The sequence below is a fragment of the Barbus barbus genome (genome assembly GCF_936440315.1).
Source record: "Barbus barbus genome assembly, chromosome: 41".
Taxonomy (NCBI): domain Eukaryota; kingdom Metazoa; phylum Chordata; class Actinopteri; order Cypriniformes; family Cyprinidae; genus Barbus; species Barbus barbus.
In genome coordinates, this window is record NC_136719.1 from 25,511,837 (window position 1) to 25,532,280 (window position 20,444).

The window sequence follows — 20,444 nt, forward strand, 5'->3', positions numbered from 1 at the left end:
TTTTGGTCGACACCCATTGTACTGCATGTTTGTAGCAGCTGTCACAAACTATCTCCTTACCTTGGCTACAAATCAATCCCTGGCCATCTTGGCAAAAGAGCTGATCTGGTCTAGATAGTTGTCAGCTGTATGTTGTTGCAAGCACTAAACTTTAAACTTTTATTGTCTCCAAGTGTTGTCAAACATCAAACACGCGATTGTAGCGGTTCCACCTGTGGACACAGAGCGAATAAACTGTTTTGTTGGTTTCATCTGGAAAAAAACAGGTGTTAGTTGACGTTGAATATAGACTATTTTTGTTTCATCAGAAGGCGATTAAAAAGCCCTGTGAATTGACATGTTTGCTCGTGCTGGTTAGTGATGGTTTGCCTGCTAGTGAACCAGAGAAACCATGTTCTTATGAAGCTGTTTGACAAGGTTTAAGCTTCACCAGCATCCAGCTCAAATGACTGACTGGTGATCTGCGGCAGTGAATAAAGTACAGCAGGTCAGTGTGAGTTTTTAATGTCCTTTTATGAGGATTTTAAAATGTGTGTTATAAACAAATCAGGGTTGTTTAGTTAGCAATGCTTCAGCTGTGTGTCATTCCTCAAAGGCTAATGACCATCCGCACAGGTTAATGGAAGCTTTTAATGCAGAATTTTATAGACGTGCGATTGTTCCTAAATAGTTGCATTTACAAGAGCCACATTTGGAAGGATGTTTTCATTCTGTTAGCTCTGTCTGACAGGACATTTGCTCTGGCAGTCTCTTGGTTTCTATTTCATGCCGGGTAGCACATTGATCTGCTGCACATAGAGGTTTATTAAACATCAAATATTTTCTAACTGCCTGGGGTTATGTCAGATATTTTAGACTAGATAGATAGATAGATAGATAGATAGATAGATAGATAGATAGATAGATAGATAGATAGATAGATAGATATTGGCTGTTTTTGGTACTTGGACTTATATATATATAATTTAAATATAATTTTTAAAAAAATATTTAATAAATATAATTTTGCCATTTGTATTTGTGTGTATATGTGTATATACACACAGTATATGCACGCAGCCGTGCACAAACACAGAGACACACACAAATACAAATGTTTTACCATTAAATTCCCAATATTTCAACAACAACAAAAAATAATTCAATAAATAATATATATTTTTTTATTAAAAAAATATTATATAAAAATCATTTGCATCATACTTTATGTTTTTCTGTCTTATTTAGAAATTGAAGGATTTAAAGAAAACACACACACACACACACATATACACACACACATAATAGGTAGTTTAAATCATATTTAATTTCTTCTCTCTTTTTATTTGGAAATCAATGAATTTAAAAAAGCAGTCATGCAGAATTATAATAAAGCATAAATAATAATTATATATTAAATTATACATATATTTTATTTGGATTTGGAAATTTTGGACTTAAATACATGCTTTTGTTTTATTTATTTATTTGATGAATTTAATTTTTATTTGGAACTTGATGGAAAGTAAACAAAAGCACTTAATTAATGCCTCTTCTCATTTTGGACATGTCTGGCTCTGTATTTAAAATTTCTCCATGTTTTCACACCATATATCCTGTCACGCTCACAGCTCAGATCTCTAGCCGCTAAAGCTGGTGGTGTCTCAGTAATCCTGCAGGAATCGGCTCATTGGTGTTCATTACTGTGTGCTCATGTTCGTGTTTCTCTGTGATGAGAAAGCGGCAGTCAGACAAGAGATTCCAATTACACTGTCCTTCTTGTGCTGTTCAGAAGCAGTTGTTCAGGAATCTCGTTCTCATTTTCTGCTCATTCTGCTCATTTTCTGTTTCTACAGGGTCCCGCCGGCCCCCCAGGTCTCCCCGGACCCCCTGGAAAGAGAGGACCGCGGGTAAGACGCTCCGTTCTCATGCATCAGCGATGGTTGTTTGTCACGGAGGGAATCCTGTTTCCCTGTGTTGGGATTCATGCAGGATTCGTCTGTCTTGATAGAACGATAGATAGAACGATAGATAGAATGGTAGATAGAACGATAGATAGATAGACAGACAGACAGACAGACAGACACACAGATAGATAGATAGATAGATTAGATAGATAGATAGATAGATAGATAGATAGATAGATAGATAGATAGATAGATAGATAGATAGATAGATAGATAGATAGATAGATAGATAGATAGAAACTTGGTTAGTTAGTCATGTAATTGTATTTTTTTCTCTTTGTTGATGATTAAAAAGGCACTAATATATAATTTAATTAAAGAGGTAGTTGATTGCGATTTCACTTTTTTAACGTTAGTTAGTGTGTAATTTTGCTGTTTGAGCATAAGCAATATCTGCAAAGTTACGACGCTGAAAGTTCAGTGCAAACGGAGATATCGTCTTTTAAACTAATGACAGTTTAATGCCTACAAAAACGGCTCGTAAGGACTACAACGAGTTACTTCCTTGGTTTGTGACATCACAAATCCAGATAAACCCCGCCCCCGGGAACATGCAACGAAGGGGGTGAGGCCATGTTGTGCAGCTTTAGAGAAGAGGAAGAGTTGTTGCCATGCCATCAAATCTAGGGGTGCACAAAAAAATCTATTCATATCTGAATCGCGATTCTGCCTGGATTCACAAGTTTCAAAATCAATGTTCTAAAGCAGCGTTTCTCAATCCTGTTCCTCGCATCCCCCCGCTCTGCATCTCTCTCTCTCTCTCTCATTCAGATCATCAGCTCAGTGAATACACTTATTTTCACATACTGTAGCTATGAGAAGCATTATACATGTACGCGCGTGCGGTTGCCATGCTGTATTAAAGCTTTAATCAGAATAAAACCCTATATTAAAAGCTAACAGAAGCAGGAGCATTTACAGTGTATCTAAAAGTATGAGACAACAACAAACTAAAAACTTAGGTCTACCATTAAAAGCCGTGCTTGCACAGGTTCTGCGCGATCCTCTTCACTAATATTCTCTGTGTCTCAATCGGGCTCAAACTGAAAAGCAATATTGACGACGCCATTGTCTACAATACAACCAGAGACAATAGCCAATCACAACACACTGGACCAGCTAACCAATCAGAGCCCACCGCGTATTTCTGAGGGAGGGGCTTCTTAAAACCAGGAAATGATCAGCGCGTTTATCAGAGAAGGGACAGAGAGGTGTGGAATACAGGTAAATTATGTAAAAAATTATGTTTTTTAACAAACGAAGCATTAACACGTTAACACATTAACACAGAAAAAAACAGTCAACCACCCCTTTAACATTCAGCTGTATCATGCAGTCATTGAGAACCACTTCTGTCTGCAGGAAGAACACACTCTGATATCTCTGTGTATTTACAGTGAGGCTCTTTCCTCGTGATGTTTGAGTTGAATATGTTTCTGGAGTTGCTCACGCGGGCCGTAGGCTCTGCGGCTGCTGTCAGTCTGTGATTGATGCTTTATTCTCAGACGCCGTCTGTCAAGATCATTCCTGATCATCCCAGACACTCAGTATCTCTTCAGAAACACTGATGATCATCGATCCTGTATTGCAGTCGTTTACTCAGGAATTTCAGAAACAGAAAAGGAGATGTTTAGCAGAGCTGCTCCATAGAGTCCGTTAGAAATTGCACATTGCTTTCTTTTTTCCCGTGATAACAGTTCTTGATTGTCTGCATTGTTCTTCTGATGCAGATGGAAAATCAATAACATCATTCCATTGTTATTTTAATCTAAGTATTATCATTAATAAAGCCATTCATATTTTGAATGATCTTTTATTTTCATTTTAGTTTAGGTTTTAGTAATTAAGTGCTTTATTATGACTTATTTCAGTTAGCTACCAAGGCAAATATTTATATTTTCTTAAAGCTTTATTTCAATTAAGAAAAGCACATTTTAATAGTTTTGTTTTTAGTTAACAATAACAACACAGCATCATTCGCAAACCAAATTTACTTCCACAGTTTAAAAAAAAGTTTGTAAAAGTATTTTATGCAATTATAGTTTTTATTAATGTTTTGAATGAGTTTTTATTTTTACATTTTCAGTTTTAATTTTAGTTTAATATTTATAATATTTTAATATTTCTATTTAGTTTTAATTTATTTATTTTTGTTATTATTTCAGTTTCTAATTTTAGCTTTTTGACGTTTTTCATCTAATATTTTATTTGTATTATTTTATTTTATTGTAGCTTTAATTCAGTTAACAAAAATAAATTGTAATATTTTTTTAAGTTACAACACATTTTTCTTTTGTAATATAAAAAAGTAGCTGATAAAAGTAGCATTTATTAATATTTAATAAAATTTATTTTTGTTTTAGTTTTAGTAATTTTAGTTTTAACTTATTTTATTTCATTTAGTTGCCATGGAAACATTTCTAACTTTAATATTGTATGTTTTTAAATGTAAGTCTTTCATTGAATCTTTATATTTTATTTATTTTTATATTTTATGTCAAATAATGAAAACAAATTGTAATAATTTTAGTATATTTTTTATTTACAATAACAAAACTGCATCATCCGCAACCCATTTTATTTTCTGTAATAAGATGTATTTCTGTGAGAAAAGGGTATTTGAGAAGAAATATAGTACAGTATTTGAGATCATCCAGCTTATTTGATCTGGAAAACTGGGTGTTTCATTCCCTTTATTATTGATAAATATGAGCTATATATCACCCAGTTTTCCTCCAGGAATCTGTTCTTGAGATGATTGAAATGCAGGATGGTGTGTGAAGTGTGAACTGTCTGTCTCTGTTCCTCTCAGGGTCCTCTTGGTCCTCACGGGAGTCCCGGGCCGCCTGGTTTACCTGGTCCGAAGGTAAGTTCCTGTCCTGGGCTCTCCGTCTGTCCTCTTCCGACCGGCACTACGATAATATCCCGCTGTTTGAAACAAGTCTGAGCCGTTACACGAGCGCAGCGACCATTCGAGACGCTTTTCCTGTTCAAACTTGCTGTTCTCAAGCTGAATAACTCTCGTTTTGTAATAAACGTTTGTTACGGTGTGTGTGTGTGTGTGTGTGTTTGAAATGACGAGGCTTCGGAAAACACTGGAAAGAGCCGTCGGGGAGACACTGACAGTTTGATCTTCTAGAGACGAGAGGAAAATATATCTGTGCCATGACATTATGAGCCTGTTACCCGTGTGTGTGTGTGTGTGTGTGTGTGTGTGTGTGTGCGTGTGTGTGTGTGTGTGTGTGTGTGTGTGAATCCATGAGTCAGAACATGGAAATGAGTCAGAAATGTAAAGCACACCTGGTGGAGGCGAGAGCTGCAGGTTTAACAGATGGACTCACTTTGACCTCCAATAAATGGACGTCATCGGAGAGATTCCCAGAGCAGCTCCTTTATTTACACTTTTTAATTTGTTTAAAGTCAGCTTTAATTTTCCTATTTGCAGGGGGGGTTTTTTATGTTTAATAATCTTTCAATATATTTTTTTTCCATTAGTATTTTGAATCAGCTTTTTAAAAATATTTTGAAACATATTTTTTTCCTAATTTCAGTTCCTCTTCAGGAACTCGAGCTGCGTCAGGAGACGCTTTGGGGAACGCCTACAGCGTAACCGGCTCTGAATACCAATGAAATCTGTCCAGTGGATGGGAGGGACGTCACGGGCGAGATGACGTAATGACCAGCTGGTATAAAAGCACGTGTGGTGAAAGCGGCGTCAGCTTTCTGTCATTCAGCAAGCGCTCTGTGTTTTTGTCAGTCTTATTTACTGTTGTCTGTCTTTAGCTATGGCTAAGAAGAGCCAGTTTAAGGCTTGGAATATGGGAGAAGAGCAATACGAGCTGTGTGTTCCTCCCTGCAGATGTTTTTTTGTGTATGCGGGGGATACACATAGCTTATGTGTGTTGGCGTTCCCCGCGGAGCGCCTCTTCGTCCCCTCTTTTGATTACTACGGTAATGTGATGAGGACGAGTGAGCGCGGTCACAGAGCGATGCCGCGTGTGGAACAGACGCTTGTGAGCTATCTGTCCCCTGATGCTGCGTCGTCTCTGAAGGCAAGGGGTACGCGGCAGCAGGTCGGGTTGGCTTATGTCTGCACGCCATGGTGGTGTTGCGGGCATGCCAGGCTGACCTGCTCAAGGAGTTGGATGAGGGCGGGGGTTTCTCCCTCGCCGCTCTCTAGCTCACGGGGCTGCTGGGCGAGAGCAGCCCCTGCCGCGTGCTGGCTCCTCGTGTAGGCAAGCTCGCCCCCGCTGGAGCGGGTCGGGGCGGTAAGAAGGGTGCACGGTCAAGGACCTCCCAGCCAAGTAGGCGAAGAGGTCTTTGGCCAAGAAGGAGTGGGATCAGGGCTTATGAGGGTAGCCCCGCTGGGGTAGAGCACGATTCACCGCAGCGCACGGTGCTCGTCTTCCCCCAGTGCCCTCAGGAGATCGTTCTGCCAACCTTGCCACCTATGGTGCTTCAGGGCGCAGTGGTCTCCAGCAAGCGTACATCTCAGTCTCTTCCGCCCGGTACCGTAGCGGAGCTGAGATGCTCGCCATCCCTTCGGGGGTCTCTAGAGCAGCTAGTTCGGTTACACCAGAGGCCAGTCTTGAGAGACTGGTTCCCTTAGTAGACTATTTCGCAGCGTGGAAACTACTGCCAAATGTGTCTCGATGGGTCCTGCACACTGTAGAGAGAGGCTACATAATCCAGTTCGATTCTCGTCCGCCTCAATTCAACGGGGTGAATTCCACGTTAGTGGGCCCCGAGCAGGCTCTGGTAATGGAACAAGAGGTAGATACTCTTTTAAGGAAGGAAGCCATCAAGGTGGGTCCTCCTTACGAAGAAGGTCCGGGTTCTACAGCCGGTACTTCATAGCTCCAAGGAGGATGGAGGATTGCGTCCCTTTTTGAGTGGGTAGACAACCCCTAGTTACACGTTTCCTCCGTGGTGCACTGAGGCAGTCGGTTTGTGGATGCCACTCAGATGGCCTATGAGTCTTCTGACCTCCCCTCGCCATGGGAATCAGAGCTCATTCCATGAGGAGTGTGACGGCCTCCAAGGCCTTTCTCGCAGGTGTCCCTGTCCAGGACATCTGCAACGCTGCGGGATGGTCTACGCCCCTGACCTTTTCAGGTTTTATGGCCTAGACATACGAGCCACTCCAGGTTTTCCGTTCTCTCGCCCTAGCTGTGCTCCTTTGGATACACACAGGGCAGGGACTTGGAAGTCTGGTGCCGTGGGTATCTCGCTCCCCAAAGCGTCTCCTGACGCAGCTCGAGTTCCTGAAGAGGAACGTCTTAGGTTACGTATGCAACCCCAGTTCCTCGAAGGAACGCGCTGCCAGCGCTTGCTTCATTCTAGAAGCTGATGCCAGTTTCACCACACGTGCTTTTATACCAGCTGGTCATTACATCACCTCGCCCGTGACGTCCCTCCCATCCATTGGACAGATTTCATTGGTATTCAGAGCCGGTTACGCTGTAGGCGTTCCCCAAAGCGTCTCCTGACGCAGCGTCTCGTTCCTTCGAGGAACTGGTGTTACATACGTAACCTAAGACGTTTTCATAGTTTCAGTTTTCGGCAGTGGTTTCCAGAGCAGTAGGTTTATTTTTATTTATTTTATTTTACACTTTTTTAATTTACATTTCATTTTTAATTTTCATTTAACATTCATACAAGCTGCTATTATATTTTTATAATTTTATAAAAAGATTTTATTTTTTATAATTTTATATAAAGATTTTATTTTTTATAATTTTATATAAAGATTTTATTTTTTATTTTCCGCTTTTACTTTAATATGAGTTACAGTTTTGGTCATGTTTTTTTCCATTTTAATTCATTCTTTTGTCAATTTTATGTCATTTGTATTTAGTTTTTTAGATCTGTGTTAGTTTAGTATCATTGATATACTATTATAGTTTTGTTGATATTTTAATTTTTAGTTTTATAAACATATATTATATTTTTATATAAAAATTTTAATTTTATATTTTCTGTTTTCATGTTCATTTTAGTTAGTTTTGGTAATTTTGTTGTTTTTATTATTTTTTTTAATATGTCTATATAGTTTTTATTATTTTTTATTTATTAGTTTTAGTTTATTTTGTTTTAGTTATTTTAGTGCTTTAATTAAACTATATGAATATGGGAGATGTTACCTTGACAAGTAGCTGAATTATTATTAGTTATTTTTTTTAATTTTAAGTAACAGTTTTTTTATTATTATTATTTTTATGGTTTTAGTTTGAGTTTTAATAACCCTGCTGTAGATGTGGTGTTTCTTTTTAACGGTAAAGGGATGTGTTTGTGATGTCAGAGAGGGCGTCGTTCAGTCAAACTTGTGTCATGTTGCGCTGATTTCATAGAAGTCAAAGGTTGCGTTGAGGTCTTCATAGTGAACGGCGCAGAGTGTTTGTAAACTGTTTCTGCTCCATTGATATCCATTCAAACAACCAAGCCGTTCTCTCTTCAAAGGTGTCAGATAATGCTATTGAAAGGCATGCAGTCCTGGGTTAGCAGCTGTTCGTTTCAAACCTGGTTGGAAGGGAGTAAATACAGCTCTAGTTAGTGAGAATGAGGCCGGTGTGGTTAAAGATCTGGGCTGCGTTTCGATCATAGCTCCATTGCTGGCAATGGGTCTACGATGCACTTAGGCTTACGATGCTTTTGGGAAACGCAGCCCTGCTCTGGTGGCTGAAAGGTTGCAGGTTCAAACTCCTCAAGGGTTCAACCATGACCTTTCACCCCTGTGCTCTTGATAAAGATGATAAACTCAGCTGGACTGAACCTCTGACTTAACCTGCTGCCTTTCAGTGATGATGCTTCATGAGTGGTGTGTGTGTGCGTCAGTGAGTGAGTGTGTGTGTGTGTGTGCGTGCGTGTTTGTGTGTGTGTGTGTGTGTGTGCATCAGTGTGTGTGTGGAACATCAGGACACAGGTGTATCCTAAAGGATGATGAACCTGTGCAGTTTTTCCAGCAGTGGAAAAAAGGTCCAACAAACACATTTGTCATAGTGAGACTTGTGTGTCATTGGAAATCTTAAGCACTGACGATGATTGTATGCTTTTAAAACATTTCTAGATAGTTTTCATATATTTAATACATTTAATTTTTTTTATATTTTGAATTTGCTTTTTTCATATGTTCAGTTTTCATTTTAATTTAAAAATGTTATTTTATATGTGTGCCATGTTTATTAGTTTTTGCATTTAAAAATATAATTTAAATTTAAAATTTTTATTGTAATTTTATTTTTTCATTTTCTTCATAAAATATTTTTTTCATAATTTATTTTTAATTGTAGTTAATTTTTGTTGTAATTGTGCTGTGCACTTTTGTCACTTTTATATATTTTTTATTTTGAACAATATTTAATTTTGTCATTTATTTTTATTTCAGCTTTAGTGTAAAATTAATATATTAAATCAGCTTTTGTTTTGCTATTTTTGGTTTTCATTTTAATTTTGGCTTAATTTGATAATTTTTTCATCATTTTTTGTGTTTACTTTTAAAAATGTTTCTATTTATACAGATTTAATTTATTTTCTAATTATGTTTTATTTGTATTATTATTTTGCATTATCATTTGCATATTTTAATTTTAGTTTAATTTTGAGAAATTTTGTAATGTTATTTTGTTATAAAGTACAGTTACTTTTGTTATTTTCAAATAAATTTTAAATAGTTTTCATTTATTTTTATTTAAGTTTTAGTTTCTATTAATATTTTAATCAGTTTGTATTCTTATATGTTCAGTTCAGTCATTCATTGTAATTTTAGTAATTTTGTTTTGTTTTGTTTTTGGCTTTAGCTCTAAATATTTAAATTTCAGTTTTTGTTTTTATTTATTTGCAGTTAGTAATTTTAGTTCTTCTCTGTTGTTCTTCTTTAGTTGTCTCTCCATGTGCGTCTGTCACTTTGAACATGTGTAGGTCTTTACTGGACGCGTCCACAGGAGGCCTGCGTGTTTTATTACGAGCCAGCAGGAAGTGATGTGGCTCGTAAAGCCAGGCGGGCCGTTAGCGTTGAGCGTAGACCCGTGTGGGTGTGGATTATTTACCGCAACAGACATCTGCGGCTTTCACACGTGCTTCACTCACTCGCTCTCACCACTAATCACAACTCAGAGTCTCCCACAGCAGAGATTTATAAATATGGAATGTAGTTAATTTAATCTTAAGTGAATTTGATTAGCAATATTTGACTTGCATTATTATTTTGACATGCAATATATTATATTGTCGAAGCTGAGCACAGTTTGAGACATTGAGATTTCGTCTGAAGCCCTACACTGAAACAAAATGATACTAAATTGTTTTAAAGGTAAATGGTTGCAAACTATTTATTTTAGCTACATTTAAAAAAAATGAAAAAAAATTTGAAAGTTAGTCAACTAAATTTGTTTATTTAAATGTATCTAAAATAAATTGATTGCAACAGCTTACCTTAAAAATATTTAGTAAATTCAATGAATAATTTTTTTCCAGTGTATAATATGGAGGGCCAAATTAGTCAAAATTAAATAAATGTTGAAATATATAAATAAATCGTTAAATACATAATGAAATAATGAAATACATAAACAAATGCAGAAATAAATATATAAATATTAATTTATTTATTTATGTATTTATTTGTTCGTTTATTTCTTCATTTATTTATTTATTCATTCATTTATTTATTTATTTCCTCCCTCCACATTTAATTTTCAGGGTTACGGTTGTGGGCACGTCACTCAGTGGCGGTGTCACCTTTCAAACTTGATTTCCTTGGTCTTTCTAATTTAGGAGCCTTTTTCTTGTTTTTTGCATCACAAGCTATGGCTGAGTATGGTACAGTAAAAGATCTGTTATTGACTCTTGCAGATGAAGTTGTCAATCAAAACGTTGACTATGACATAATTTTAATTCAAGTAGAAAATATCGGGAGATGTTGGCCGCACGTGTAAACAGAGCGGTGCCCACAGAGTATTCTCACCGCACGCGGAGCAGAAGCAGCAGTGCTGCGATCGTTTCGGCGCCGAGTCTAGTTTTGCTGCACCGCTTACGCTGAATTAAAGCCACAGTGTGTTGTTCTTGATCAAAATGACCTGCTTAACTTGAAAAATAACACATTTTCGTGTAATAAATACATTCGTGATGCACAATCACCATATGAAAAAATAATATTCACGAAAACAGAAATTAATAAAACTAGAGGCATTTGTTACTTGTACTTTTTATCATGTAAACTACCTATATACAGCATGTTATTTACATATGTGTGTGGGACAGAGGGTACGTGTCATTTTTCCCGGACATGTCCATGCCAGGATTAATTTTGGCTTTGTTTTCCTGTTTTCATGTTTGCTGAAGGTAATGATCAAAAAGTAGTTGGACCAATAGCATGCAAGCATTGTACATAATGGACCAATCATGGTGTGTGTGAGAAGGTACATCTACGGTCAAAGCGATGCAAATACACGTTCATATTAAAGTGTGTTTGACTTAAAGCGGTGCGGCTCAGACCGATCAGTGTTTGACATCAAAGTACCTCGAGAGTGTTTTGAAAGCATAAGGAACCATATGGTACTTTGATGTCATACACCGATCGGTCTGCACACGCAAACAAAGCCAAAACCTAGATATTTTAGGCAATAGAAATCCTGGCCAGGACACGTCTCGGAAAAATGGCACGTATGGTCACCCTAAAGAGGGGCATCGCATCAGAGTATGCTGGCCATATCATACATCTAAGCACATGGCATTGTTCAGAGGAGAACGCTGGAAAATACGACAGAATTGATGATACTCCTCTGTATTATTTACAGTACACAAGACGCGGTTCAGCTGCGCGCGACAACACTGCCAGTATTAAAGCACAAGAAAAAGGCTCCTAAAATAGAAAGACCAAAGAAATCGAGTTTGAAAGGTGACGCCGCACACTGAGTGACGTGCCCACAACCGTAACCCTGAAAATGAAATGTGGAGGGAGGAAATAAATACATGAAGAAATTAATGAATGAATACATAAATAAATGAACGAATAAATAAATACATAAATAAAGAAATTAATTAATTAATTAATTTCTGCATTTATTTATGTATTTAATTATGTATTTAACGATTTATTTATATATTTCAACATTTATTGAATTATTTAATTTTGAGTAATTTGGCCCTCCATAGTATAAGGCAGTGGTTCTCAACCAAGATGACTTAACATTACTTAAAATGAAACAAAACGAGCATTAAAATAGCCTAAAACAAATAAAATTGAGATATTTTGATTGTAATTCTTATTGTAATTCACTCCCCCAACAAGTGTAAATTCATAAAATAGCATTTTTAAAAAGTTATATATATTTTTCTAATTACAGATGTGTGATTTCTATACCTGAAAAAGTCAAGTAATTTAATAAAAATTGCATAATCTAATCACGGAAATTAATAAAATTGCATTTTTTAAAATAATATACATTTTCTAATTATAGAAGTGTGTTTTCTAGACCTGAAAATGTCATTTATTTAATCTTTTTTTATATATATATATATATATATATATATATATATATATATATACATAAATATATATATGTTTTACCTTTTTTCTAGGCCAAAATCAGAAACAAATCTAAAAGTCACAGGGCCTTTGAATATTGCTGTGGACATCTGCAGGGCCCTTAGAGACAAAACCACTGTTTTATAGGAGACATGTGAAATTACATCTGAGACAGAAACATCTGTGAAGCTGGAGGACTCCTTTTGCTCTCTATTTTGCTGTGTACAAAAGAGATTGTGTTTTTTCCTTAATCTGAATGCTTGACAAGTGCCAAATACGCCAATCTGATTTTCCCATCAAGCTTCAGGACAAAGTGTTCATCTCTCTGTCCATTCAGAGATGACCTGAGTGGGCAGCAGGGTCGTGTGCTGCAGATATCATCACCGGGGGCCGATCTGAGCCGATGGTGGAAACTGTGAAGCATCTCAGTGCAGCCCACAGATGAGTCATATGTCTTCTGGGATCTGGAGAAACAAGACGGAGCTGTAGCGCTTTGTGCTTTATATCCCTGCTTAAGACCTCAGGGATGAAATAGAGAGTGAGACGAGATGGGCTTCACAGGTTTGAGAGGTTTGGCTGTGACATGTTTTAGACCTGAATGCATCTCGTCTGCTCTGTTGACGTTTTTCAGTCTAAAGTCAGCGGATCGTGGCAGGGTTTGCTTTAGAAAAGTGGTGTTCCACAGGTCCATGCTGTCTAGTGTTGATTGGCAGCAATTGTGTTTCCGTCAAACTGCTCGTTTCAAGGATTCAAACTCTCACTCAGGCCTGAATAGCTTTGGAGTTTGATCGACATGCTAAATTTGGTGAGACTTTTGTTTTTCCAGTGAACTTCCAGTGACTCCCTTTGGATTTAGGTGCATTTTAAATGTAATTAAAAAGTATTTTGTAGTGCAAAAGCACAATATTTCACAGTTGGTTGAATCCACAAAATCAGATTCAATCAATGAATGATTATGGATTGGTGGATGATTCATGTTGATCGACACATGATTGACGGCTGACGTGGATGGATGAAATGATTGATGATGATTATTGGTGCATTGATGGATGGATTGATAAAGTGTTGAATAAATGGGTTCAGATATCAACGGTCCAATATATAATAGGTTGAACTCTGAATTATTCTGAGGTTTAGTGTATTTGCATACACGTAGAAAGCAGCTTTTGCCTCTTAAATCTCTCCAGATCTACTATTATCACTTGCCTTAATCTGTCAGTACAAGAGAACATGATTTGCATGTGTCTTCTTGAATTTTAGACATGCTTTTGAGTTTCCTTTGACAGCTAATTTTATGGCATGTAGAACATCAAACTGAATTAACATAGTGCACTTTATTTATGTCCCAGGGAGCAAAAGGTGATCCTGGACTGTCCCCGGGTCAAGCTCTGACAGGTGATAAGGTAAGTGATCCACAAAGACGAACTACAGCATCTTTTCTCTCAGGGTGCTTTGAGATTTCTTTACAGCCCTAAAACTTTACACTACGTAATCACTCATTGGTTTTCTGGCCTTTAAAGGGATCATTCACCCATAAATGAACATTGTCAGTTTACTCACCCCCATGTCGTTCCAAATCCGTAGGACTTTCTTGTTGCACGGAATACAAAGCTAAAGCAATGCTTGCACAGAGTTGCTCGACAGTGAACATGGTTGGGAAAACTGGGCTCCCAAAATGACAACATGTTTAATTCAAATGTCGATCAAAACGTGTCTTGTCAGGCGTTTTATTTATTAAGGGGGCGCTGTAGGCCTACTTGTAATAAAATGAAAAGTAAAATACACAAATAGCATTAAGATACTTGTGTTTCTAAATAAATTAAGCAGTACTTTATGTCATTAAAATCACGAGTTTTGTTTCAAAGTCAGAAGCGATAGCTTACATGAATAAAAATCACAAACATGTAAATCTTGTAAATTAATTTATTTAATATATACAGACTTATACATTAATATTTAATATATTTTTACAAGGAGCTCTAATTTTTTATTATTATTATTTTTACTTTTGCTTTAGATCATCTATTAATATTAAATCTACAAATAAAATGTTAAGGTTTCAACTGCATCTGTCAGAAAGAAAAAGAAAAAAACAGCAGAGATTGATATTATAATAGTTATTTTCAAAGCTTTCAGTGTAGTCTCATTAAAAAAGAACTTTAAGAATGTTTATTAGAAGTTTTTGCACAAAACTAACCAAAATTAAAAATACTTTGTTCTTAATTTCTGCACTGGAAAGACTTGTATATATATTGGTATCAGCATCAGTTATCGGCTAAAATGATTTAAAAAATATCGGCATATCAGCAACAATCTTGGATCCCTAAATTCTACAAAATATGTGTGGTTGTTTGATTTCCCTGAAAGAAAAGCTTTGCAACGTGACGGAATCGCTTGTGCTTAAATTGCTTCTGATTTCATCATCCAGGTATGACCCTCAGGTGATGAAGGACAACACTGAGTTTCTTCTCTTTTATTATTTCAGGGTGAAAGAGGACGGATGGGTCCACAGGGTCCTAAAGGTGAAACAGGTCCAAAGGTAAGACCTACTCTCCCACCTTACTGCCGGAGAGCCCGTTTCGTCTGAATTATGGGCTGTTTGTATTGGCGAGATGTAGGGTTTCATTCTCCACAGCGTTCATACAGTATCTGTTACCGCCACCGCGGCGGCTGGATCGGGTTACGGACCAGAATAAAGACCCTGTGTGGTGTTTTGGGGGTAGGCGAAGGTCTGTTCACACTTCTCAAGACGTAGCTTTGCTCGGGGACCCACCGTCACCTGGGAACCCCCGTTAGAACCTGAGACCCCACCAGAGGTCAAGGGTCGTCTTTTAGAAGAAAGGCACTCTACAGGGTGACACGGTGATGTGAACAGTCCCATGTTGCATTTTCGCTCACGTAACTCAGCCAGAGAATGTGTTTCTGTAATATTTGAGGTCTGTGACTTGAGTTTGTGAGGGTAGTTTGTTGGAAGATATCATGAGGGATATGCAGTAGCACTTGTTTTGGTTTGTGAGAGAACCAAAGGCCTTGTAAAGTCCTTTCAGTCTTGACTAGAAATTGTTGGCCAGAGCTTGTTTTAGGTCAGTCTTTTGCTAACAGTGGCCAAGTGTAATTGGATTTTCACTTGCAATCCCAAGAGCACAGTTGAGACTGTTTTTGTGTGGCTCAAGTCTCAGAAAATTAATCTTCTCCAAGTGGAGTTTTCTTTGGAAATGGAGGACTTTTGGAAAGAGCTCTTTTTTATTGCATGGGGGCTTTTAGTTGGTTTTGAAAGGTCAGTTGTCACAACCTGGGAAGTGATAAAAAGCAGATCTGTATGGCTAGGTTTGTGGATCCTGGCCTGATTCATCTGAGAGTGGGAAAACCACAGGGATCTGGAGGTGAAACCAGAACCGTTGATAGAATAGATCAAGTCATGACAGAAGTCATTGATTTGCCTCCAAAGACAAATGGCCTCCAAAGACTTAGAAGCTGATCAAATTAAGCAGTGTTGGGGGTAACGCATTACAAGTAACGTGAGTTACTTAATAATATTACTTTTTTCAAGTAACTAGTAAAGTAACGCATTACTTTTTAATTTACAAGAAAATATCTGAGTTACTTTTTCCCCATTTATTGACTGACAGTGCGCTGTGTGAACATGTTACTGTAGTTCTAGACTAAATGTGAATGTGCATTAATTCATCCCACTCGCAAAAAACAGATTTAGTATTCATCAAAATGAATTAAAACAGTGAAATGCAAACTCAGAATATGATGCAAACCTGCAATAATTAAATATGTTAAACAACACAAATGTATCTAATCCCATTTTATTAACCAGTGTCTTTGCTGCTGACCTTTGATGATCCAGTTCAACCATACTAATAAGCAAAAATGAGTTTAGATAAACTAACTATTGTGCTTGATTGTTTTTTATTGCTGAAGAGTGTTGAACCCTCTTCTTCTGTGTACTTTACAGACGTGAATTTACTCTTCCTTCAGCCTGAGGTTTATTCATAGCCCTTTTTGGTGAAAGGGCTTTTACATTTGCTATGATTAGAACTTCTTGTATTAAAAACAATCAACCCCTGATCATATTTAAAAAGTAACGCAAAAGTAACGTAACGCATTGCTTTCCACAAAAAGTAGCTAAGTAACGTAATTAGTTATTTTTAGGGAGTAACACAATATTGTAATGCATTACTTTTAAAAGTAACTTTCCCCAACATTGAAATGAAGTTCGTCCAGGTTTCATTAAGACATTTTCTTGCTTTATCGACCCTTCTGAGCTGTGGGCTGGGATATCAATCCTAAATGCTACAGAGTAATTTCTTGCACAACTTTTTCTTTACCCACATAAGTGAAGGAAATCGATTTTACTTTTATAATGTGACTTTTCAGAGTGAAACAAGATACTCAATGAGGTAACAATGCAGAACCGGAGTTGTTGCGAAAAGTCCATAGTAGAATTGATATAATTGTCTTGACTTTCATTTCTTGTTGAACCACCTCACCTTGCTGCCGAATGCCGGATACTTTGATCTGGAGCGTGCTAAACTTAAGCGATCCGTTTAAATGCTGTTTTTATAGGTCTTTAGTATCTGGAGCACTCAGTTTTTGCGGTAAAACGTTTAAAGAGCATGAGCAGAAATAGTCCTGCAGGTCCAGACCAGGTCAGGTGTAAATCACAGTGACCTCTGATGCATCATTGTCCTCTCGGCTGCTCCGCAGAAGGCCTGGAATTTTCCAAATCAGGATTTCCCACACTTGAGCCTCTCTGCTCGGTCCAACACACAGTGCCATCTGCTGGCAAACAGATGTCAGTATCTCTATCAAATCAGGCATCGGAATATCATCATATTCAATTCAGAGATATATTTGCACAACTGACTTTAGGATTGCATTGTTGTGCTTCTGTAAGTTTGGCACCGATCGGTTCCAGCGCACAATAAATGTTTCGAGGTGAGGTTTTCTGACCTCCCCTCCCCGTCTCACTGTTGTGACTTGTCTTTCTTTCATGGGCTCGAGCTGGAGCTGTCAGACGGGGAAAGCTTTAAAGGGTTTTGACAGTTCTGGGGAAATTCTTGAGGGCTATTAGTCTTATCTGAGGCCACTGGGACTTTAGGCAACAAAATCCCCAGAAATGTGGAAAAGATAGAACGTCAAGTACAAGTCTCTCTGTTTCTCCTTGTTCTTAACATTGTAGGGAAATGAGAAAATTCTTTGCTTTGTGTTCTTACCGGCGTTCTGTAAAAAGACGGGTTGTAATCTGCTCTCATTTTTTTTCATATGCAGGGTCCCAAAGGATATCCAGGACCAGCAGGTCTGCCCGGAAAACAGGTGAGTGGATGAAACGCATCTCAGGTGGATGTCAGTCTGTTTGTGAGGTCCTCGCATTGACATTTTCAACAGCTGCTTCAATCAGTTAAGTGTCCATGAAGCTGCTTTGAGCCTGTAGTTGGTCATATTTTACTAGTCATGTTTGCTAAGTCAACTATCATTTTACTATTGCTAATCATACTGGTCAATTGAATGTTAAAATGGGGAAAAAAAATTCTCAGAGACCCAACAAATATTCTTTTTTAACTTCAGTAGCTATTTTTAAGTAACAAGTGTTGCATGAATTATTACTAGTGTAACACTAGCTATGATTTGTTAAATAAATGATGCAGATTCTAAGTTATTTTGAGTGTTTTTAGTGCATTGCTATGCACAAATCATCTGCTTGAAATAAAAACTTTTTTTTCATCTTTGATGTAATTTTCAGTATAATAGTGATCCTGTAAGCAAGACCTTAGCAACTGCATAGCAATAAAGCAATACTTCAGATAAATTATTTTATAATTCAGATACATCTTTTTATACTGTTTCACAGCGATGTCCTTTTTTTAATGTAGTGCATGTATGAAATGCAAAATGCATATTTTTTGTTAACATCTATCAGATTTTCCTCAGTAGATGGAGCTGATTTAATCTCCCTTCCACATAGCAGCCATCCTGTTGCACATGTTTTGCCCATACAATCGGCTTTAATTCTCTCTCCATCCCTGCCTACATGTTTGACATGGCATTAAACAGATCTATGAGTTGTACCTTTGTACCTCCTCAATAAATGAGTCCGGAAGGTTTGGAACTTAATACATGGAAAGTTTCATTCAGTCACAAAGCGCAGTCTTTATATGCAGTCATCTGATGCAAAGATGATCCGCGCTGGAGTCTTGCAGCGGAGAGGAGCCGCCGTCTGGACTTCAGCCAGGGTCGGGCTGCGGAGAGCCGGTCCGGCCCGTGGATGCTTTGAGAGAGAGATGCCACAGGGAACAATAGTGGCTCTATTCGTCCGCTGGCAGCCTCTCTCATCTCTCATTCACATTTTTTTTTCTTTTCTCCTCAGGGTTTGCCAGGATTGCCGGGCGTATCTGGGGCGGCAGGTTACCCTGGCAGGCAGGTGCAGTGACCAATATCCACTAAAAAAAAAAAAGGCTTTTTGATACTGTGTTACTTCATCTTGATCCTAAATTTGAAATATTAAATTTGAATCTTAATTGAAATGTAATATCAGGCAGCTGTTTAGAATACTGTGCCGTATACTGTGTGTTGCCAAGTATTTTTAAAAGTAGTATGTGAAATAATACACAATATGCAACGATTAACACTGCATAAACATTTAAAGGCAAGGTGAATAGGATAAAAATTGAAACACATAGATATTGCCACAGTTCCCCAACTGATCAATCACAGCACATTAAGTTTTCTGAAATGTTATGCACTAATTTGTATACATTTCCAGAAGATAAATCTGAGCATTAGATAAAGCCAGATTCAAAATTCTTGTCTGATTTTGTTGACAATAGAGTTAAGGGTTTTTAAAAATGGGATTATGAATATATCTTTTTATCAATCCATAAATCAGAAAATGCGCAAATAGATAGTCAGCAATATCAGCAATAGATATGGGGGGGGGGGGTCTTGATTGTGATAAAATATGACCTTGACATGTTTTTGGCAGGTTTCAAGATGTGTATATTTGTCTTATATGTGAATGTGTATAATGTTGTCTCACAGGGTTTGGCAGGACCGGAGGGTAACCCTGGACCTAAAGGTGTCAATGTACGTACAGCAGTCGTCTCAAAATCTTTTATTATTGCAGTCCTAGCCTGTTGTGTCCCAGTACTCAAGAATCAGTGAGCTGCATGAAGTCAAGATCTGACTACTGCATCTCAGAGATGTTGCTTGTTTCAGAAACTGCTTTCAACATCTGGCAGTGTGCCGCGGCACAGGAATGTGCAGAGATGGGAGGAGGGCTGTTTCTTTCATCTTTGACCGATAATATATGTGATCTCACTTAACAAGAAAGAAGCGCAGCACATATAGTGCTCCGTCCATCTACAGCAAACAAAAACACTGGCCAGTCACTCACACACTGCTCTGAATGATTTGTGTCCAGTACGTTAAACGTGAAAAAATTAGGTTATCATAACCTGATGCTGACATGATCATATTGTTCTGTGTATTATTGAAGAATGTAAGCTGCATTATGTGTACATTACTTGTAAATTACTGTGATTAAGAGCAATATACAGTTTCGAAAGGTGACTAATGAAATGAGGATGATAAATGAGCCTGTATGCTGTAGTTGAAGGATATAAATCTGGTAAGAATATACGATTTTTAAGTTTTTAACAAATAATTTTGGAAAAGAAAAAAAATACAGCAAGCTGCAGTTATGTCGCCAAACAAACCAAAGGTATAAATATTGTAAGTAGATTTGTTCAATCATTTATGCTCGTGGCTTATTAAAAATTCAGTTTTTGTTGCCCAGTAGGTGGCGCTGTCTCTAAAATGCTCTAGTATCATCAGGGCATGGAGGTGACAATTTGCACCAATTTTTGTTCCAATAAGCCAAAGCATTTCAAAGATACTGTATGGCCTTGCCTTTTGTTTGTTGTCATTGAATTTCTTAGTGCATTATATGTAAATGGTACATTTGA

At 37.4% G+C, this 20,444-nt stretch overlaps 1 protein-coding gene across 1 annotated transcript in view; it reads left to right on the plus strand.

Moving 5' to 3' along the window:
- Nucleotides 1–6,396: 6,396 nt before the first annotated feature.
- The window catches only part of LOC306860951 (uncharacterized protein), a gene marked incomplete at its 5' end in the record, with an annotated part of 76,108 nt that continues 62,060 nt past the window's right edge, over nt 6,397–20,444 (plus strand). Inside the window, 7 exons of the mRNA XM_079402976.1 lie at nt 6,397–6,454; nt 9,864–9,976; nt 13,821–13,874; nt 14,957–15,010; nt 17,752–17,796; nt 18,848–18,901; nt 19,519–19,563. Coding sequence (XP_079259102.1) covers nt 6,397–6,454; nt 9,864–9,976; nt 13,821–13,874; nt 14,957–15,010; nt 17,752–17,796; nt 18,848–18,901; nt 19,519–19,563 — 423 coding nt within the window. The remainder of the gene's footprint in view (nt 6,455–9,863; nt 9,977–13,820; nt 13,875–14,956; nt 15,011–17,751; nt 17,797–18,847; nt 18,902–19,518; nt 19,564–20,444) is intronic.